General features: G+C 42.6%; 1 protein-coding gene across 2 annotated transcripts in view; it reads left to right on the forward strand.

Moving 5' to 3' along the window:
• The first annotated feature begins 2 nt into the window (after window positions 1-2).
• AIDA (axin interactor, dorsalization associated) overlaps window positions 3-22,837 on the forward strand; it is a 31,001-nt gene continuing 8,166 nt past the window's right edge. Inside the window, exons 1-7 of one of the 2 annotated variants that reach the window (XM_068940222.1) lie at window positions 3-219; window positions 3,640-3,709; window positions 10,572-10,625; window positions 12,969-13,023; window positions 18,626-18,689; window positions 19,140-19,246; window positions 21,229-21,240. In XM_068940222.1, coding sequence (XP_068796323.1) covers window positions 110-219; window positions 3,640-3,709; window positions 10,572-10,625; window positions 12,969-13,023; window positions 18,626-18,689; window positions 19,140-19,246; window positions 21,229-21,240 — 472 coding nt within the window. In that variant the 5' untranslated portion in view covers window positions 3-109. The remainder of the gene's footprint in view (window positions 220-3,639; window positions 3,710-10,571; window positions 10,626-12,968; window positions 13,024-18,625; window positions 18,690-19,139; window positions 19,247-21,228; window positions 21,241-22,837) is intronic. The other variant, XM_068940223.1, reaches the window with a different exon arrangement.

The raw sequence follows: 22,837 nt of genomic DNA on the forward strand, positions 1-22,837 counted from the left end.
GGGCTGGGCCGGGCCGGCGGCAGCGGCGGCGGCGGCGGGGCTGGCGGGAGCGGCTGCTCGGCGCGATCCCCCGGCCCCGGGGTGAGCATGGTGCCCTAGTGCTGAGGCTATGTCGGAGGCGGCCCGGAGCCTCCTGCAGCGCTGGGGCGCCAGCTTCAGGAAGGGCACCGACTTCGACTCCTGGGGGCAGCTCGTGGAGGCCATCGACGAGTACCAGATGTGAGTGGGGCGGCGGCGGGGCCTAGGCCGCGGGGCGCGGCGGCGGCTCCCGGCGGTTGTGTAACGCGCGGGGCAGGTGTCGCCAGCCAGAGGCCGTGGACGGCTGCCGCGGCCGGGCGGCGGCGGCCCCGGGCCGAGCCGGGAGCCCTGGACGCTGCCCGGCCGGTGCGCGCCCCGTCCCGGCCCACGGCTGGGCCGCGGGGGCGGGAGGGGGCAGCGGCGGGGATGGAGGGCGAAGAGGGAGCGACCCCGGCCGCCCGCCCGCGCCTGGCCGGCCCGGCCGCTGGCGGAAGCCGTGGGCCGGTGTCGGTACCGCCGAGAGAGCAGGCCCCGGCGCTGGGGAGAGGTTGGTGCTGTCACGGGAGAGCCGCTGGTGGCCTCCTCAGCCGTACGCCTGGTAGCTTTAGCCCCACGCGCTGGTTTAGCGCGCTGTTGGCCGTGAAGATGGAAGCCGTTTCCTTGCGAGTTGAGAAGTGCAGGTTGAGTTTCTTACGGTGAGCTTTCGGGAAGACGTCCGGAGGGTTTGCGTCTCTTCCCCAAGAGAAAGCCAAAGAGGTGCCATCTGAGAAGTCTTCTAGAGCTGTTCAGGGCTGTTCGAGTTACGGGCTCTAACTCTGGGCTGGCTGCTCGTTCGCTTGCCGCTCGGAGCAAAGAGAGTGCTGGCCAGGTACAGCACAGAGTCACGAGCTGCTATAATCTCTTGAATTCTTTTCTTTCGCCAGGTAGGATGGTGCAGGTTTGGTTGTTTGCGGTTTGCTGATGGTCTTTGGATCAGGGCAAGCTGTCACTGCACAGCTTGGCACAGGGATGGGAAAAAGTTCTTGTCTAGGTCTGTATCTGAGAAGAAAAAACCTTCATCAGAAAGTAAAAGAAGATATTTTTAGTAACTGCCCTTAAGTGGACACCTCTGAGGTGTCTGCTAGGACCCTCATGCTTCAAACCATCGTGACAGTCTCAGCAGTCGGTTTCCTTTAGTGACGTTTCTTCAGAGTTTTCGTTCTGAGCGTGCTTCACTAAGAAGTAAGGTCTCTAAACTTCTGCAGACAGTCCTGTTTGAGAAGTGAACTATAACTTCCATTCCTTTCCTCCCAGCATCACTTGTGCCTGACAAGAACTGAGCTGCTCCCTGTGCCCTTGCTTCCTTCAGACTTTGTAGCCGTGTGATGTCTTTGTAAGAAAGCTTGCCTTGGGTAGTAGTATTGTAAGCTTCTCTCACAAGCTTATCCGTGAATTTCTGCTGAAGAGAGTAGTCAGTAGATGAACTCTTTGTGGTTCCAGCAGGGAGAAGAAAGCAGAAGGAAAGGGGATATTTCCTGGGAAGGAGCAGAACCTTCTCAGTGTGCATAGCCACTTGTAGTATCACAGGTACAATAATAGCAATTTCAATCAGTAGGGTAGAGGCTGCCAGTAAGAGGCATAGAGCAAGATATCTACTTGTAGCTCTGGAGAGATGTATCGGCATGGTTTTGTGCTGTTGCCTGCTCAACTGGTAACCTGAGATGGGATTAACAAGTGTGTTGCTGCAGCTGATTAGGTGCTGCTAACATTGGCAAGGTCTGTACTGATCAACATGGGAAGGCTGGGGATAATTTGGATATAGGGAGCTTGCTGATGCTGGAAAACGTTTCCATGAGCCTGAGCTACTTCATTTCATGGACTTAATGGCTATTGACACAGAACACAATTATTTGCCTCCTGTGTCCAGAAGGACCTACATCTGCTTAGGTCTTTACGTTGCTCCTGGAAGTGCAGGAACCTTGGTATAAAGATTGTCCCATGTTCATTCAAGTGCTCACTTGTACAAGAGCCCTCTGAGCTGTCATCAGGGCCTTCTCAGTTGAATATTCCTGGCAGTGGAACTTGGTCTCATCCAATGCTGAACAAGCTTAGGGTGGGATGCCAGAGGCATGTATTTGGATTAAAGTGGGTTTTTTTTTTTTGTGTTACCGACAAATGGAAAGATTGTTGTGTTACTGATGCTTGCACAAATGTTAGTTCTGTAATGCTGTCTGTTGTGGGTGGCTTATTGCTGCTATGGTGATACGTTTTCTTAAGTCATGACTCTTCAGTGCTCTGTGTATCGTGCATCCAACGCTTGCCTTGTGTATCCCTTCAGACATACCACCAGGGCGGCAAGAGAGGACTATGTATTTCAGTGCTAGCATGTTTGTGCTTTTTGACTTTTCTCTGCCACCATCTTCCCTCTTTTATAGAGGAGGGTAATGCTACTGGGTTGTCTTGTTATCTTGTCCCCTTGCGTTGGTTTTTCACTAGCGGAGGGTGAATGCTACAGTGGTGGCTTCAAACCTTGTGTCTTTTTAATGGAGCTTGTTTTTTATAAAAAGAACAGCAAGAATTGGGTTCTGGTTTTGGTTCTGCTGCAGGTTTTGATGGTAATCTGTTTTTGTGTATGCTTTTATTTTAACCCTCCCCCCCCCCAAAAAAAAAAAAAAACAGGCTAATGCTCACTGCAGCAGTGGTGAGAAGCAGTGGTGAGATTCCTTTAACAACGTAAAATTATGAGGAGATTCCAGACAGAAGTGTACTGAAATGTCTCGAGTACTGTTGTTTTCATTGTTCCCCCCCCCCCCCCCCACTGCATTTTTTTAAATTATTTACAGGGAATGGCAACAATTGCACAGAGGTTTTGCTTGTTTAATTTTCTCCTTCCTCCCCGGACGGAAACTATAACTCTTCCCATAGATTCCCTTCAAATGCTCTCTAGCTTCCTTTTGCTTTCTTGCGCTGTTTGCTTACTGTTACTTTCCAAACCCCTTGATACTCCTGTCTCTGTGGTGATAATGGGTGGAGTCTCAGCTCCGCATGTGATGCTTGCAGGAGCAAATGTGAACTAATACACCCAGAGAGCCTTGGCCAAGCCACCCTGTGCTTGGTTTCCAGCAGCAGGAGAGCATGTGGCCATTACCTAGGGCACCAGCTGCCTCTCTGCCTGTGCTCGCTTACTTCTTCTGGCAGTCAGAGCTGCCTCATATTTTCTCCATGAAATGCAGATAGGCTTGTACTGCAGTGGGTCTTCTCCACAGACAGTATAGTGTTAGTTTTTAAAAAAAAAAAAAAAAGAGGAGGAGGAGAAGAAAAGGTCAGTACTTGTACAGTACAAGAGGCTATTAGCTAGAAGGGCTTCCTTACCTGTTCTCCCTGCAAGACACTGTTATATATGTAGTTACATAGTTATTCTTGCCTAATATATTTGTATACTTTGTCCACCTTCTATTTTTTTTTTTTTTTTTTTTTAGTAAGGCCTAGCATAACTACAGAAAACTGTGAAAAAGAAACTATTTGGAGCAGCAGTCTGTGGACCTTTCTGCTGCCACGTTTTCTGGCAACTGTGATGGTGGTGGTGGGGTGAGGAGGGTTCTGCATTGTTTCCACTGTACAATTTTATTTCCCCTTACCCAGATTAGCAAGACATCTACAAAAAGAGGCCCAATCTCAACACAACAACTCAGAATTCACAGAAGATCAAAAGGTATGTATTAGTGTTTGCTCAGTCAAGGGGCTTGACTCCTCCGTAGATGTCAATGTGTATTATGGTTCTTTGTATCTCTCAGACCTGAATGTTAGAAGACGTTTTTCTCCTCCCTCAATGTACAAAGGGAAACAGAGCCTAGCATGGCTGAAATGGTTGCTATCATTAGATGTGACAGATGCTATGCTGTGTGATATTGAATGTCTTGCATGCTGGCCGGAGTCTTTCGTAACCTGGGTTTTTCTTTTTTTGGGTGACCTCTTGATAACTTGCTTATACAACGTTAGCACAATTTATGATGTGAAGTCTGAATACAAAATGTCTTGAACCGCAGACATCCAGGGTGTGCGTGGAGGATGTTAGCTTAACACATAACACCTGACTGGGAAGGGTCCTGGCAGAAGACTCCCTATGAGTCCCTTAGAATGTTTTTTGTTTATAGTCTTTCAAAATATTCAAGTGACTTTAGTCCTTCCTCCCTCCCTCAGCTGAAAAGGCTGTTTCTTGTCTCAGCATCAAATTGATGCAATTCTGTGACAGGATTTAAGAGGAAAATGCTGGTTGAGTTCTCACACACTCAAGCATCTTCAGTATAATAAAACAAAATCTTTTGAGAAATGAGGTCCTGGTAAGTTTTAGTATCTTGCATAAAGGCATGTTTTTCTGAGGAATACCTGGCTGGAAAATGCCCGTGTTTCCAGACTTCTGAATAAGATCACTTGGTTGAACAATGCCATTAATTGAAGAGTGACATTTTCTGGCCCCGAATCCCAGATATCATAATAGGGTGTTACAGTAATGGGATGTGTGTTGTGCAATATCTGCTCTGAAAACAGGTCCTGGCTACAGAAATTGGAGATGAACTTAATGTGTTTAAAAAACTCATCTGCCACAAAGAAATATACCTTTACATCGAGTCTGACAGTGGTTTCTAACTGTTTCCTTGGCATGTACCAATAAAAAAGCAAAGAACGGGCCGTCCAGGTGCTACTTCCCTTTTGCAGAGAGGAAGATTAGAGCCAGGATGTACCTAAAGAATCATAATCTTGGAGAAAGATTGGGATCACCTTTCCTGAACTCAGGGTTTGGGAGCTTTGTTAACACAGAACATCTGTTCGTTCTTTGGTTGCTTCTGCTCCCCCCCCCCGCCCCCCCCGCCCCGCTGATACCTTCCTTCATAGTTATCAGCTATAGTGATTTTTACTGCCCCGTGGATGCTTTTGAAAGTGCGATTACTTCATGAAGAAGAAGCTGTTAATGTCACTTTTGGAGGCATCATCTCCTGTGAGTATGGGAACCAGAACCATGCTGGGCTTTGCTTCCAGATGTTCCTTGAATCTGGTGGAAAGGATCTTGGAAGTGAGGTCAGCCATGAGGGAAGGCCTGGGAGGCTCAGGAAGCAGAGGTAACTGACCTCCGATGTGAGATGCACAACCGTGAGCTTTTGTTAAGGCGACAGTCTTCTGAAAAGAAAAAATGAAGAGTGGTTGTTTTTAATGCCTGCAGAGTGATACCTGTTTCCAAAGCTGATACAGCTTACAGAAGAGGTTGACATATTGAAATGTATCATTTGCTTTTTGGCAGATCAGAAAGGGGCGGATGCACCTGAATTTCAAAGAGCCTGTCATTTGAGCCTCGTTCTCAAGTAGCGGTGCCTGTTTTGTTCACCACACACACAGCCAAACTCCCCAACTTTTTGTGATGTGTTTAAGTAACAGCATTCTCTTTCTCTCTCCTACCAAGAGTAATACTAGTCACAGCAAAAATGAGTCCTGTTGTTGTTTACAAAGAAGCGCTTAAAAGTCTTTGTATAGCAAAATCTTTTAGTCTGACATTAAGCTTCTTACTGTTCTGGTCTTCCTTATTTCTGCAGGAGTTGGGCTGATATAATCTGGTGATCATGAGCAATTACTAGCAGCGTTCAGTCGGCGTGTAGGGATAGAGTTTAGCGCACTTTTTTCCCCAGGTTTTCAAGCATTGTAGTTGAATAGGAGCATATTTTCTCTCTCCTCACCTCTCAAAAATCCAAATACTGAAACAGCTACTTTTGCTCAACTCGGTTCCTGCTGATGCATCCATCAGCATGCTGTTTTCTCCCCCTGTTTCTGGAAGGTCTTTCTTTCCCTAATTTCTTGTCACTTTCCAGGTACTGTTTGTCATAGGAGAGCCACCTCTTTATTTTTCTGAATGCAGATTAGTATGTTCATTTCGGTGTTTGTGCATCTGATTTCACTGGCTCAGACTGAGCACAGAATTTCATGGATTGAGGAAGGGGGAAGGCAAGATCGTGAAGCTAATTATAATCCCGTCAGTCTACTCTCATCGTAGTCTCTATGCAGATTTACAGCTAGCTGTTTCCTAAAGCGCGATTCACACTGTTGAGAATTACTGTGAGGTTGTCATTGATTCTTACCTGATGTACCACGTGTAGAAGATGGACTTAAGCAGATTCATCTGTACCAAGGAAAAACCACCGTCTTTACAGCTGTGGGAAAAGGAGAAGGTTAGGTTCAAATTCTCAGCCCTGTCTCTCTGTATAAGATTTTAACAGGTTAGCATTATTTCATGTATCACAGGTGGTGTTACTGTGCAGCTTATAGCCACATCATAGTTGATGGTGTATTGCTTGCTAATTTAGTCATGCAATCTGTTAATCCAGCAACGCTTGAGAGATGCACCAAATTCCTTCATAGGTGTACATGAACCAGTTATCATTTAGCATTCAGTAAACGTATAGCTCACGATAAAAATGTAAACTTTTCCTCCATTTTACCTTTTTGCAATTGATCTGAAGACTCTGTTTTGAAACACTGTACCCTACTCCATTTGATAGGGAGACTGGTCTCCAGAATGCAGTGTTCGTTCCTGCATTCTCAGCTTATGGGGGCTTGTCCGTCTTCTTATATCTACTGCTGGACATAATTCTGGAGTTTTAGCCCTTAGGGAAGATGCTGTCATGACTTGGATAACTGACAACGTTGAAATCTTCATTAATGATTATGAACTTGGTTGGAGACTGCACAGAAATACTGTAAATAACAAATCGTCGTTTGTGTTTAAATGTAGTCACTCTGCAATGGTTTTAAGGAAGCTGTGCAACACTTTCATCGCCTAAAAGCTCCCTGTATGGGATATTAGCAGAAGATTGTTACTGGCAGACTTACCCCAGCCTTAACATCTGCATCCCACCTTTCTTCATTTTACTTTCATTCTCTGAAACCCTCTCCTCATTCATGATCACCCATTGTATTTTGCTATGTGAATTGATCTGCTTAGATTTGGCAGTGGCTGTCTGCTTGCCTCCAGCTATAGTTATTCTCACCCGGTGCTCCACACAATGAATGTGACCTTTCAACCCCTCTGCTAACCACAATTGTTGCTTCTCGTATAACTCTTCTGTGCTAAGCTAGTATTAAAAAATCATGCGTTTTGTGCAATGGCAGCTTGCTGAAATAACAGCATTGTTGTACAGTCTTAGTATGATTCATTAAACTACTGGTCTGCTAACAGCCTAGACCTCTCTTTAAAGCCAAACTCTGCTCTGGCTCTGTATTTATGCAAACATCTTTGACTGCGTTACAGTCATTACTCACACAACTGCACAGAAGAAACCTTGACTACAAGATCGACTGACTTTTTCCCTTTCTAATCACTAGTTTGCATAAAACTGGATCTTAACTACTTTAAGCTAGCAAAGTTAATTATAACTTCAGTCCTTCTAATGAAATGCAGAATGTTTTCCCTGCTGGAAAAAGGAGCCCTTGCATGGGATAGTTGCAGCTGAAAATGATAGCAGTGTTTAGCTGCATTTTTAACTTTTGGATTGGGTGTGGTCCCTTAAAAAAATAGTTATGAATAATGCCTGCTGGGAGCTTGCCATATTTCAATAGATTCCATATAAAACCTATTCTTTACTATTTTAAGACTCCCAAATTCTTTTCAATTAATCTATTTCTAGAGCCATTATTGCCCTTCAGCCCCCAGGAGTCAAAGGACACACATTTTGTGTAGTTGTCAGTCCTATTAGGAGGTTCCTAGTTCAGGCAATTTTAAGAATACAGAGTTAAGAATCTGCAGGATGGGGGACAGTGGCTTTGCTGCACTTATCAGTGGATTAACAACAGAGACAGGATCCGAGCAGCATTTCTTGAGACCTCATTCACAGTGTGGTCTTAATGCTCTGTGTGAGAGACGGTGAGAGGAAGAGCAGTGTAAAACTGTTTGCATGTTCTGACTCCATTGTGGGGCACTCGGACTGTTTGCTAGCACCCTGCAAGCTTTGAGCCCTCTCTCTGCAGTGCAGTTGGGGAGGTTGTGATCTAACATGGAATTGGCATGCTCTTTGCTCGGCAGTCAACACCCAAACCATAGGAACAGCTGGCTTTTTGCAAATGTTAGAGATCGTAGTCCAACTTCAGAGATTTCCCCTCCCTTCCCGAGGGAGCCTCTGTGGATTCCTCTTTTTTACCCGTTACTTCACACCTTCCTCTTCTTTGAGGCTCTACCTTTGCAAACATATCTTCCAGATGTTTTCAAATATAAGAAGGATTTTTTTTCGTGTTATGCTGCAGCTGATTAGAAGGATCCAGTGCATTTGCTCCCTAGGCCCTGAGAATCTGCTTCTGAAGTCCTACCTGGTGTCTTCCCACAAAGCCCCAATCCACAAATCCCATGTGTGAAATGTGGATCTGAAGGCGTCAAAATGAATCCAGGACTGTATATGCTCCTTTCCTTTTCAAAAATCTATATCTTCTCCAACTATGCTGGAGATCCAGCTATGGATCTCTGTTATGTAGCAGAAGTTATTCCAGGGAGACAGAGGTTTGTTGACTGGACCTAGATTGTAAAATGAACCTCCACAGAAATGAAAAGCCATAGTATTTTTTACTCTGCCGTGTTGCATATAAACACACAGTCGTGTTGCTCTGTATTAAAATTCCCAAACAACACGCTGCTGCACACACGGCATCCCAGGGAGAGGAGAGAACAATGCGTGTCCTGTGCTAAGACCCATTGCTCACTGCATTCCTGGAAAGCACTCAGAGGAACTGAAATTTTATGTAGGACCTCCATGTAATGGACAGTAATGTAAACTGCAAGGATGCAAAGTCTGGATTAATGCCATGTTGTGATAGAGTGTTTAAAACCAGAGGAGATACCAGCTGGGGAGAAATGGCTTCGAAAGCTTTGATGGGCCTGTGGTGGCAGATGAAAATCAGGTATCTGAGGCTTTTACAGACTCCAGCTGTTGACTTTGCCCGTGAGGTATTGATGTCTGCTCTGCTCATGAATCAGCTCCTGAACTCTTTCAACTTTCAGTGAGGCCTAAGGTAAACTGAAACTGGAGCCTCTTTGCTTTCAGCCCTGTGCATTGAAAGTAATGGCGGCCAAGGGGTTGGTTTAGACACAATTTGGACATGCTGGTGCAGGAGAGTCAGTGCAGAAGACTGGGGAAGTTAGCTGTGAAAGCAGGCCCGTTGTTTTTATCTGCTGCTGCAAGTCTCTTGGAGGCCTAACGTCACCCTTCCTTTAAAACGACGTTTTGGCTTTTGACTGATACCACGGAGTTTGCCAGGTGCCCGTACTCTTGAAGTTCTTTGATGCTGGAGTTGCTCACTAGGCCGTCTTTTGCTCCCCCTTGCATGCAGCTTAGAGAGAGAGCTGTTTTTTTGATACTGCCTAATTTAAAAGAAGAGAATGAGTTACAGGTGCTTACTTCAGCTTTTATCTTCCTACTGGGGGAAAACTTACTTTGAAAATAAACTGCTTTTTTTAAAAAAAAAAAAAAAAAAAAGCTGAGTTATTGCCATTTTTCATCCCCTGTGAATGTTCTGTAAAAGAGTTGGATTTTCGTTTGGCCTCACCTAGGCAGACGGACTTACTTTTTTTCCACTAAAACCTTTTAGTTGATAAATAAACTTGTGATGCTTAAGCAAGATAAAATTTACTGTGCCGTTGTGTCCGTTTGATGTGAATTACAGACATCTTAATTCCTCCAGACGTTTTTCAGTTGGTAGTAGCAGAAACTAATTTGACTGCTGCTTGAGCTTCTTATTTTGTGAGACATAAGAACTTCAGTAGCATTGTCCTCAAAGTAGACTGCTAGAGAATGGCTATATTAAAGCCCTTCCCTTTCTTCTATGTTTTTAAATGCAAACACAAAGTCACAGTTCTGCTAAGAGATGTTTTAGATGGCTGACAAGTTTCAATCAAAGAAAATCTATTTTATAGTTCATTCAGAGTTCAAATGTCTTTGCAATTTAGAAAAATAGAACATTAGAAAATTAGCCCCTTTTGTATTTCCTTCCCCACCAAACCACACAAGTGGACTGTATTTTTTCAATGCTGAGATACTGGGCATTCATAACTTCTGAGGAGGGCTGACTTGGTCTGCTAGCACTGTGAACTAGATAAATGAACTGTAGGCATGATTCCTAAAAGGGCAAATAGAACAAACCACTCAAGTGCTCTAAAGCTAATATAGGGGCTTGGGTTTTTTTTTTTCTTCTCTTTTCTTTTTGGCTCTCTCCTATCACTTCAGAGTGGTTGAATTTATAAACAGTTTATGATGTGGTAGGCATTATTACGGTTTCTGCTGAGTGAACAACTCCCATCTGTGCTGATGAACCATGGGGAAGGGAGTTCAATGGCAGATGTTTCGATTTCATCTATTGCACTTTCAGTAAATCTTGAGTGTGTATAAAAAAGCTTTTGATGCTGAATGATCTGATACTGAATAATAGATTTGAAATCTTTGCAGGAAAAACCAATTGTTCATAGTTATATCTTTTTAAGAAAAGAATGTCAATATGGACAAATGCAATATCAGTATTAAATTGTTTCCTCTTTTTCTCCCTTTCAGAAAACCATAGCTAAAATTGCAACATGCTTGGAACTGAGAAGTGCGGCTTTACAGGTATAGCTCTTTTTCCCATGTGATTTCACACTTCAGTGATGGACAGCTGTAGTGCTTTTTTTAGCTAGTTTAATGTCTTTAGACATAGCCAAAACTTCTGAGAACACAATGAATGACCCCTTTAATGCTTGCGCTTTCCAGGTTGTCAAGATAATACCCCAGGTAGCTGCCTGAAAACCTTTGAGTGCTTATAGGAGCATGTGTTAGAGTTTGTACAGGAATGAAACTGTAGGGTTTGTGCCTCTGGTTCCTTGTCTCATTTTCCTCCTGCAGAACTGATTAGTTTCTCTGCCTAACCTGTGTGCAAGAGAAGGAAGATCCTTGGAGTGACCCTTGCACTAGTCCAGCCACTTCACAAGTCATAATAGAACACAAGGAAGAGTGTGTGTGCAGAATGAAAACGGCTCTGTAGCCATCATGAAAGTTGGCAACAGCAGTAGAGATGTGTGTAACAATAACTGTTTAGAAGCTGTTCTTTGGGCTTTTTTATGGATTGAAGGTAGATGCCATGGAGGTGAATTTCTCTTCTGTACAATCTTATCACCAAAAAAAAAGAGAGAGAGAGAGAGAGAGGGGATTTTTCCAAAAGAGGGTGGATAGGGGAGAGATGAACCATGCCAAAGTGTGGTAGCTTGGGTTACTATATTAGTTCTTTCCCAATGAAGGGTAGTGACAGGCAAACTTTGCACCGAGTTGCTTACAGCAGCACCTCTGACTACTTCACGTTGCTGTACAAGGTATAGCAGCTCCAGTTGTGTATGAGGCTGGGGAAGAGTGAACATTTAAGCAGCAGGCTCAAGCTGGACTAATGGGGGGGAGGCTGACCAGTCCGGATGCTGAGCAGCATTCAACAAGTTTTTTAATTGGCTCCAACTGTCTTTCTATTTTGATCCAACCTGGGGCCTTTGAATAGTGGTACGTTTGTTCTGAGTCACAGCGGTTTTGTGACGAGGGAAGAATCTCCGTTGTGAGACAGTTTGGTAAGTCAGGTCACTTAGAGCAACAGCAGATAATGCTGAAACATCCTCAGCTGCTAAACTGAAGAGACCCCCATCTCACAAGAACGGCCTTCCTTGTTGTAGCTTCATTCAGGGGTTTATAACCTGGTTAATGATGGTTTTGTTTGTTTGGGTTTTTTTTCTTTTTGTCTTTTGGGGGTTTTGAGTTTTTCGTTTGTTTTTTTTAAGTAAGATGAAATGGAAGCCCCCCCGACCATTTGAGGAGAATAAAAAAGATCTTGTTTGTTTTTGGTGACACTGGGTTTTCCTGACTCACCCAGTTGAGGCTTACGCCGAGCGAGTCACTCTTTTCTCAGCAGTAACTCAGGAATTTTATAACCTGTGAGGATACTAGAACTTCTCATCCACCTCACTTCGAGAAGCATTTTTACATGCTGCAGTTTTGTTACAGTTTCTTAGCAGGGTTAATGAGTGTGGTCATCTTTTACTGTTCTTCTAACAGTATGGGTACGTTCACTGTCCTGCAGTCCTCTGTGGTGTCTTGTTGACACTTGAGCAAGATCAAGAGAACTGTCAGGCCTTAAAGAAGTATTGAAAACAAAAGGTAATCCAAAAATATGCTGAGGGTGCGATGGGACAATAGGTAGTCCTCCGCCAAAAAGAGGATGTCCAGTGTCACCCCTCTTATTTGCACCATTTTTATTGTGCTATATCTGCCACTCATCATCTTGGAATAGGCGGGTTCGGCTCTCCAAACTGGCAGTGAACTAATTCAGAAGAAAAAGTTAATAACTTCTCTGTAAAGTTAGTAAGTTTAATAGGCTTATTGAGAGATGCAGACCAGGGTCCTAGCCAGATGGGGAAACTTCATGGTCAGGGCTGGAGAAGGGAGAGACGGTTCCTCTTCCATTCCTCTTAGGTCAGCTGAATTTTTTGTCAAACTCACCCAGAATATGCTAATTTCTGCCACGGTTACAGCGTTGGAAGTATTTCTTCAACGACTACTGGAGCATCACTTTGCAATCTTAGAGCTTATCTTGCTTCAGGTTGGGGAAGAATTAAAACAAGTCCCTCTATCTCAATGTTCTCATGTGTAGTGAGTACAAAAGATCAACTAGTTACTTTAAAGATATTTATCCTGTGTTAGAGCTTGGAATTTGGGATAAATTTGTTGTCAATACATGAGAAGTAACATCCTTTCTGCCTCATCTGTGAACCTAGCCTCTGTTGGGGAGTGTTTTGTTTGGGATTTTTTGATGACATAGCTTTAAAGTAACTTGGTATACTTGAACTAAGGACATGCCTTACATGCTTGTTATGAGATATGTCTAGGGGTGGGGGGAAGTACATATCAAGTTCTCACTCTTTCTTTGTAATATCCTAGTCCACACAGTCGCAGGATGAATTTAAGCTTGAGGATCTGAAGAAGTTGGAACCAAGTAAGTAGTATCTTTGTATTTTAAGTGAGTGACGTTTATCATTACAGTGGAAAATCTGACAGCAGCATGAATACTGACTGACCACAGTGTGGTTGGCCGGTAATGCTGTTTTTAGGTGGTTCTTCCAAATCTCTGCTACCACATAGACAAAAACTTGACATGCCTTAAGGAGTGTAATACGGGTATCTTTGAAGTCCTAATGTTTCAGATAATGTATTATTATTTTTTCTCTAACCTGAGTAGTTCTTTGGATGCTAATTTTGCAGAGAATAGTAATTTAAGCTATCAGTACTGTAGTGTATAATCAGAAGAAATCTAAGAAGTTTGAACGTTTACCTCCGTATTATTTATTTGAACTTCAACACTTTGCGGTCTTCCTACTTGCAACATCACGTGTGTTTTTCTTTTAAAAACATTTAGTATGTGCTCATGGTAAGGCAATCACCTGTCACCTACCACAGTGATGCTGTTAGACTAATGAAGTTAGAGTCAAACTAAGGATGTGAGTCAGTCCTTGGAGGGTTTTTTTTTCCCAGCTGATCCTGGATCTGTTTTTGGTATGTCAATCCAGAAATAACTTTCTTGTAGGAAATGCATTTATCTGCTACATTTTCCTTCTGGTAACACTGGCTGTTTTATTTTCAAAGCATCCTTGTGATCAGATCTTCCACATCTAAACAACATTATCCTGAATGCTACAGTTTCTTCTATCCTTGTGGAACAGGAAATGTGGAAGAGCTTCTTTCATGCTGGAAAAAGCTGGTTCTATTTCGCTCCTGTCACAATTGTGCCGTTTAGGGGAATTTTGAGAATAAACATTGTGGGTAGGCAAGTGTTGCTGTGCCCACTTCATGGAGAGCGTCTTTGCGCTCCCATTCTCCAAGTAGCACAAGATCCTATGGGAAGCTTATGGTGAGGCAGGACATTGAATTGAGGTTCCTAATGTCTCTACCAAAATACAGAATCCAAATGCATTGAAATTGTTCCCCAAAATGGAAAGTGAAGGTACATAACAAGAGCGCTATGTCTACGAAGACCATAAACTCAGGAAAGGATTTAAGTATATATTGAAAGTATTATTTCTTTCTTCTGCTGCATATTGTGTGTCTGGAATCTGCATCCTCTAATTCACGATTATTTCATACCTGAAACCTAGGTACTCCTACTCTCTGTATATAAAGTATTTAAAATGTTGCGCTCATTTCCTGCCCATGAATTTTAGACTCTGGTATGCAAGTAGCCCATGAGTGACTACATGAGGGGAAAGGGAGAGGAATCGTATTTTAATTGAATCAAACTATTCCACAAACGAAAGGAAGTGAATATTGAAGGATTTAGCCAAAATTTGCGTCCTGCCTGGAAGACTTAATGCCTTCCTTGAAATGCCTCCTTTTCTTAAAAGGCGAAGTTTCAATTTACAGTGTAACAGTCCTGTTCCTTATCTCACCCTTCCTTAGGGAATTGATTTTTAGCTGTCAAAAAACCGTTCACCAGTGTGAACAACACTTAGCCCACTCTTCGTACAACAAGCAACTGTATTAAAACTGAGGGACTGTGTGTGGCCATCAGTCTTTAAAAACATTGAGTTATTTTCCTTGGAGGAGAATGGGTAGAATTGGTGCTTCTACAGCAACGAGTGAATGTTGCAGTTCTTCATGTTGCTGTCTGACTTGGATTGTTCTGATAATGCATTGGCCTGTTTCTCTCTGAACTGTGCCTTTGTTTTGTGGTTTTTAAGAATATCTTGTTGAATAGATTAAAAATCAGGCCAAGCCCAAGCATTTCATGAAATATATTAGGAAGTGTTTTAATTTAGCATTTTCTTGATTTCCTCTTGTATCCCACCAAAATAGGCTAAAAACTCTGGACTGGCAACGCTAATAAGTGATTCTTCCCTTAGACCAAGTCAGTCTGTTAGGATGGAATGAAAACAGCTCTTCACATAATATGGGCTGTTTTACTTTTATGTGTGAAATTTTCAAAACGGCTGAGAAATTTGGTTTTGGTGGTGTTATAACAAACAAGACCCTTAGATTTATCCTCTTTTTTTTTTTTTTTCCTCTGTTGTGAAGTTCTAACACGTTTCCTTCTTGTTAAGCTTGCATTTCACGCTGCATGTGAAGTAAAACAGTAGGCTGGTTTTGTTTGTTTGTAGGATTTGTCCCTGAATCTTTCGTGTTGGAATAATGCTGTAGGAAGGTCCATACAAATAGTTCTCTTGCGAATACACTATGTGAAATCATTACTAGCACGCTGGATCTTGCAAATCCTTTTCTTGTGACAGCTTATCCCGGTGTTAATACACATAAAAATAGATAGGCTGTGATATCTTGTACATCAGAATTGGCTTTGGTGTGCAAATAGGATGAAGTGGATCAGGCAGTGTTCTGGCTGAAAACCGGTGTTATTTGCTGGGTCAGTTTGGTGACCTGCGTGGGAGTTACAGCTTGGCGAGAGCGTAGTTGGGAGCATGCGTTCACAGTGAGGATAGGACTGTCGCTCCCGCAGCAGCCCCCACTTAAAAAGTCATATTATAATTGCTATGAACCAACTTAAGTGCCTGTGTTCATACGTGTGATAATTCTAGCCAAGAGTGGCCAGTTCCAAAGCTCTTAGTTTGTGTGCATTGCGAGGGGAGTAGGTACTGGGTTGTACTGGGGAATTTGATGTCTGAATTGATTTGTGTATCAACTATGTAAAACGATATTCAGTACAGGTGTATATCATAGGTTGTCACAAAAACAAATTTAGAATTTAAATTTAAAAGTGGTCTTTACCAAGAAGTGCTAAGTGGTCTTACTGCTCATGCTGATATTCTCATTTGAAATCTTTCAAGAAAAAAAACAGTGTGGTAGTGCCCAACACCACAAAAGAAATGTCACTCTTGAAGAGGCAGCTTCTGCATATAAGCCTGCTGAAGCGTCTTTAAAAAAAAGACTTCTCCTGGGAAAACGCACATAGATTCAGGACGCACTCCTGGAGATCTGCCTTTTAGTTCTGAATTCTGAGTTAGCAACATGGAGAGCTTTGTGCGGGTCGTGCTCTCAGCAGCAGCGTTATCGAGGGGAAGTGCTCTTTCCTCAAGAGATGTGTGCTAAAACAAAACAAAAAAGCGGCTCATAAGTTTGGACGTCTTACGCAGTGTTTCAAGGGAGAGTCTGGCGCATTATAACCTAGCGTTTGTCCTGTATCTGGTTATTTTGTTTTAAAAAACAGAAGTTCCAGATGTGATAGGTGAAAGAGGGTTCTCTTTTCCCCCTAAGAGCTCTTGTTACATTGCGTTTGTATTGGTTAGCTTTATCCTTAATGACTTTGAATAAGTATTTCATCAGACTGAAGGCTGCAGATACAGTACTTGTCCCTGATTACCCAAGTTTGAGGAGCATATTTAATAAATCCCAGTAGTAAGACTTTGCAAAATTATTCTCTATTGCTGATTAAACAGGGTGTGCACACGTAGCACTGAGTTCAGACGACGACAAGCTCTCGGCACTGAAGCTGTTTGCCCTTTTCTCTGTGGCACTCGTGTCATGTCGGTAGAATATTTTGTGCCCTCTAGTGATGACTGGCGTGAATTACTGGAAGGCTTTTTCGGAGGATGTTCGTTCACGTAGCTAGAGAAACCGCTCGCTGGCAGCAGCGAAGAGTCTCGCGCGTAGCGGGCCTGCGAGAGGTGGGAGAACCCCTGTAACTGACCTTGCTGCTTTAGAATCTGCCTGTGCTCTGTAGGAGGTTTTCCTTTTCGGAGATTTTTCTCTTTGGGGTATAGTTTCACTTTCCTTCTCTGGCGTGATGCAGCACTCCAAGACTAGGGGAATTCGGAGAGTAATAAAAATCCCCTTTTTTTCCTGAACCTCAGCTGTACTCCAAAGTTGTCACCTGCTATTAATCAACTGCCTTCCTTTTGGAAGGTGGCTGTGATTCTTCACCAGCATACTGAGATCTCCACTGATGGTCCCTCAGGGCAGACGTCCCTGGAGAGGGAGAGGTTTGGTGTTTTTAAATTTGCCATCAGTTCTGTCTGTCACATCTCTGACTGAATGGAGCTTAAAGCTTTCCGACTGGACACAGTACACGGATATACAGAATTAAGCAGTTACCTGGCCTCTCACATGGTGATACAGAAGTCAGAAAAAATCAGAATGAACAAAGGCTGAAAAGATTTACTGATTTCTTCATAGTTGCCCCACTTCTTCATAGTGGGGTTCTCTATTCACTATAGGATTTGGAAGGTGTCTTGTAAGTTCACGGCGAAGCCCACGTGGAGTGATGTGAATGTAAAGAAATACAGAGCAGCAGCTGAAGTGTCACATGCAGAGACTGAAGGGCCTAGCAGTCCTTGCTCAAATGTAACTGGCATTTCCATACCTCTGAATATTTGTATAATTTTAATGCTATTTAGAAACATTTTTGTTGTCATCCAGAAGGCATAAGGGGAGATTTCCAAAACCTGCTATGAGAGGGCTTATTACAAAGTGACACTCGGTGAGAGGACTTAGCTTTTTCCACTCCCTCTCCTTCCTGCCCATTCTCAGATACTCGTTGTCTGCCAGGAGACTGCCTCCCCTGCAAGCTCGCTCTCTTAATGTTTTTAGGTCCTTTAACCATCAAGGCTACAACAGAACTGTTGAAGTGAAAGTAGGCACATGACCCCTTTGGAAGTCATTAACAATTGAATATTAAACAGTCATTTGGCTTGAAACTAACCTGGTTTTTAACTGGCCCCTGATGTTCAAATTGGTATCAACATGCAAGTGAATATCTAGGTTTTAAAATCAGTATATGTATTTTCTGCTGCTTTTGTTTAGCATTTTGAAAGTTCTGCTTTCAGCACCTCTGGGTTTAAATACTTATTTCCTTTTTGTCTTTTTAGAAATATTACCTCTACTAGTTAATGCTTTTTGAAATACAAGCTAAATGTATGGTAACTAAAACTTGAGTAAGTTTCCTTTACAGAAGGCAAAGCTGAAATTCCAGCCGCTGGAGAGCGTAGCTGCTTTCTGTTGGCCTTAATGCTAACATACTGTACTGCATCTCTTCTGAGTGTTTCTAATTTGCCCAGACATCTGAGGGGAGGAAAAATCTGCACATGCATGAAAAAGTAGGAAATCTCAACTGAGTTATGTGTTACCAGCGTTCCTGGACTTCTACAGTTGCTGTTTGGATGCGCAGCCCAGATGTGTGCCTACGTGCGTTAGTTCTGGAGACTTCACTCTGTTTGGAGCTGATGCCAGTAACAGCATCACCCTCCTTTGAATGAATACCGAAGATTGCTACCGTTACCCCAGGGGCCTGTAGCTTTTCCTCACAATGCTTTTAGTTATCGCTGTGTTTATCTTCCCTGGCTGTGTAAATGTGGTAGTGATTATGTCCCGGAGTTGCACTTAGCCAGTTTGAATGCTATAGTGATATGGCTTTGACCAGGACTGTACTGATGTTTCAAACATGATGAGACAGATATTTTTGGCATGATCTGATGTGTTTTTGTGAAGATGCTGTGACAATGGACATAGCTGTGCAAAGTGGTGAAATTAATCCTGATTTATGGATATGGATTCTTAGTAGTTTTTTTTGTTTTTTTTTTTTTTTTCCCTCTCTACAGTCTTAAAGAATATCCTCACTTATAATAAGGAGTTCCCCTTTGATGTTCAACCTGTCCCACTCAGGTAAGAGAGAGGACTGCATCACTGCATGTACAAATAAGTGTTTGAAAGGGAGCATGGTCTGATAACTAGTGTACGTCTGAGACATGAGAATTTCTAGAGCCACACACATGCTGAATTGCTTTTAGTAAACTGCAGTTTAAGCAAGAACTTTTGAATTCTGGTTATCTAGGTACCACCAAAAATTAAGCCCTTGCTCTTGGTAGTTGATAGGCCCATCGGTTTCTCTGAAGTTGCCTCTTTTTTTGTTTGCAAGCTCTCTGCTCTCTTTGTGTGCGCTAAGCTTCTGCAACCTCTCTCAGGGTCCATATCTACAAGAAGTAACTAATTAGAAGCATGAGATGATATTAAAGTATAATGCTTCATCTCTACACTGAGGTGCGGACTTGCGAGTTGAAAGCCAGATGATAGCTCACTATCTCTGGTCTCACTTTTCTTTTTCATATTTTACAGGAAGATTTTAGCACCTGGAGAAGAGGAACACTTGGAATTTGAGGAGGATGATGAGGAAGGAGGAGCTGGAGCAGGGTCTCCAGACTCTTTTCTTGCTAGAGTTCCAGGTAGGGGCACCAGCTGACATAGCATACTTAAGTTCTGTCTCTGAGAAGCCCCTTTCTCCACCTCTGGTTTGAAAAGTTTGAACAAGGAGCAACAAGCTAACGTAAACTCTAAGGACGTATAGGAGAACCATGAAGGTGGCTGGTGGTTTTTTTCCTCAACGAACCATTTCTTACTGCAAAACAGATAACCTGTGAGATGGTACCGTCTGCTTCAAGTAATTAATCTTTATTCCTTTTTCAAACTCAGTATTTTCATTTCATACACTTTCTTAACTGTATTATGTGAAGTGACTCAAAGGCATTCAGATATAAATTGTAGCAATGTTTGCTCCTGTAAGTAGCATCACCTCCTGCTACGAATGTGATAAGTTGTTGCTGCTCAGTTTTTTGTTGCATCATCTGGTGAGACAATAGCTTGGATTAAAGCCCAAGGGGGCTAGGGAGGGATAAGGATGGGTAGCGCTGGTTTTGCTAGCTTAAGTCCTTGTCCTCATGAAAGCGTTTGCAGAAATGATTGTACCTGTTGATTCTGCAGAAGTCTTCTCGTGGCTTCAACTTTTGACAATTTACTAGGTAACAGAGCAAAACTTTTCAGTGGAAGGTCTTTTGGTTCCGATCTAGTTTCTTTGCAGAAAAAATGACTTTCTAGTTTTAGAGCAGGCTGGCAAACTTCTGACTTCTGGAAAGCAATAACAAATAGGGAAACTAGTACTGGAATTATGGTTGAAAGAACTGGGGTGTAGCATTTCTTATACCTGAGGAAAACATGACCCTGTCCTTAGATGTGAGCCCATGGGTGCCACTGAATATTGTCCCTGTAGGCTACACTGATGTAGACATGCAGAGTCTACAGTTGTGTACAGTAAGCTCACAGATAGGCTGTAATACATTGTGGTATTTCATTACTGGCATTCTACTATCTTTATCTTTGTTATCTGTCACCATGAATCCATATGTGAAGATGCATTCTGTCTGTCCTGAGTACAGCATTTGTTGGAAATTTCATTTGGGCTTCCTCTGAGTACATGTATATTTTTCTCTAGTTATATTAATGTGCACAATTCTAGATTTTTGACTGGGATTCAGCATTAAATCCTACCGCTGCTGTTTGATGCTGACATCTCTAGGTAGCTAGATGGAGGTCAAGTTAGAGGAGGAACATATTTCTGGGTGGTTTTTTCTTTACCTTTCGGCACACTGGTTAGATAAGGTTCAAGGTGCGGGGGAAAAAGAGAGAGATCTTGAGTAGCTCACTGGAATGGTGGTGAATCAATAAGGCTGTGACCACTTACCATGGTGCCAACAGTTAACCTCTGTGCAACCTGTTGAAGCTATATGGATATAATAGACATGGTTCGGGGCTGTGTATGTGCTTAAGAAAGAATCAGAGTTGACTGTAGACAGGTTGAGTTTACAGTTAAATCCTGTTCTAAGAAGTAGGATATCCAAATCAGAGAGAAAAGAAGTTTGGGGCATTTTCTTACAGAATTACTCCTCATGATAATTCCATGCTTTAAGAGGAGGTGATAGTAATTCCTAAATTTACTGATGTATTACATTGTAACCTACTTCATGAACTGCATATCCGTCTTTTCTGATTTTTTTTTTTTTTTTGCACTAAGATAAACTTTCCCATAGCTATGTTAAACTAAACCTCTGAGGTGGTTTTGTACTAGTTTGATACCACAGACCTTTTTTCCCTGTTGAATGTAAATTTTTGTATGGTTTTCTCAGATAATTGGATGTTGGGTTGTTGCTTTCTCTGGATGATGAGGCTTAAACAAAACAGTTTGCAGTCTTCTAAGCTGAGCCTTATAAGTCTAAGTGGACTTTCCATATTGAATTGATAGAACTGTGTTGCACTCTTTGCTTCTATATGCCTTTAATCCATAATGCATAACTGTATTGTCTAACTGACCATGGTCTTGTCTTCTACATGCATGGCTTCATCGTTATCACATTGCACCATTCATCTAACCCAGGAGCCAATGAAGGTATGATAACCTTTTAATACATACTGTAATTTCTTTGATCATGTTCATGTAGCTGTGACATCTTTCATTTAGCTCTTAATTTCAGCCCTCGAAATACAATCTCTGGTAACAGTCAAAGAACTGAGCATCTATTTGTTGATCTTTATGTGCCTCCTGTGCCAGAAAAAGGGAAGGCCATATTTGGTGACACACCTTACATAGTGCTCTAGAAGTCTTACTGTGCTAATAAAAACAGGCTGACTTGCAGTGTTGCAGAAGGTAGGCATACCTAGCTTTTATTTAGCGGAGTGCATATTTGATGGGAAATCTTACACTAAATGTACTCATGTACTTATGACCTCAGTCCTGTAAAGAGATGACCTGATCCAGTGGCAGGCAGCCCCTAACACAGAGGGTCTCCTGGTTGTGTACTCTTTTATTCCAGTGCTGTGCTGGCCACAGACTCCTTTGTGAGCCGTTTCCACGTTCTTTCCCCTTTTCCTGGTGAGCTGAACTGAGGGCTGGGGCTGGAGAGACAGGACACCTCTGTCTTGGTGGCAGTGAGCTGTTAGGTTGGCTCCTACAGGTGAAATGCACCTGGAGGAGGATGCTTATTTCATTTATAGGTGCCCTGTGCCTTCTCTGGTAATGACTCCCTGCCACTATGTCTGAAATGACTGACACTTCCCTAATGAAAAGCCTCAGTGTGAGCCTGCTAAAGGCTAATGGGCCCCAGCCATGATGGCAGACTGGCATTGCGATGGCCAGCCGTACTAAAGGTACCTCAGAGAGGTTACTGTCAGCTGATGTCTCCTGCGTGGAATGACTACAGAGTCAGCGAAAGACCTGCTGGGTGGCCACAGCTCACGGGAGATAGATGTATAGTCAGCTGCTATATTGCATTTCTCACTTGGCTGTTCCTCCAGCTGAAGTGGCAAAAAACCCACATTTCCTTAGAGACTGTGTGTCCTATTGTTCTCTCACCCACTGAAAGTGAGCTTGACTTTTCTGTTCATTACAACTCTGCAATTTCTGAAAAGCATTTTGCAAAGGTAGAATTTTTCTTAAGCTGATTTTTTTTGTTTGTTTTTAATAATAATAAAAGGCAAAATCTGATGCATCTGTTAGGTTATTTTACATGTCAAATATCCTATCACTTGGTCCCTTTCAGTGATGGACAGGAAACTGGAAGTTACAGCTGGTTATGACTCGTGGCTGGGCATGCTGCTCTTTGGAGATAACTGAAAAGTGTCAGAGCAAAATTTTGTGCCAAAGAGAAGACAGGCTTGCCTCTGCCTTCCATTAGGTTGAAATAACAACCCTGACTTTGAACATCTGTTCAAGAGATATATTTCAAAAAAAACTCAGTTCTCCAACTCTTCAAGAATATCAAGGGAAAAGAAGGATGAAGGAAATCCCTTTATGACTTGCTGAAGGAAACTATTACCTGCTTTAGATCTCAAAGCCTTGGGATGGATATATATATATATATATATATATATATATATATATATATATTATTTTTTTTTTTATTAGAAAAATCAAAACTTTAAGTGAAACTTGCTCATAAGTCTAAGCATTGGTCTTGGTGCTTATTCATCTAATACCAGAGACAGGC

This window comes from Struthio camelus, chromosome 3 (assembly GCF_040807025.1).
Source record: "Struthio camelus isolate bStrCam1 chromosome 3, bStrCam1.hap1, whole genome shotgun sequence".
Lineage (NCBI taxonomy): Eukaryota > Metazoa > Chordata > Aves > Struthioniformes > Struthionidae > Struthio > Struthio camelus.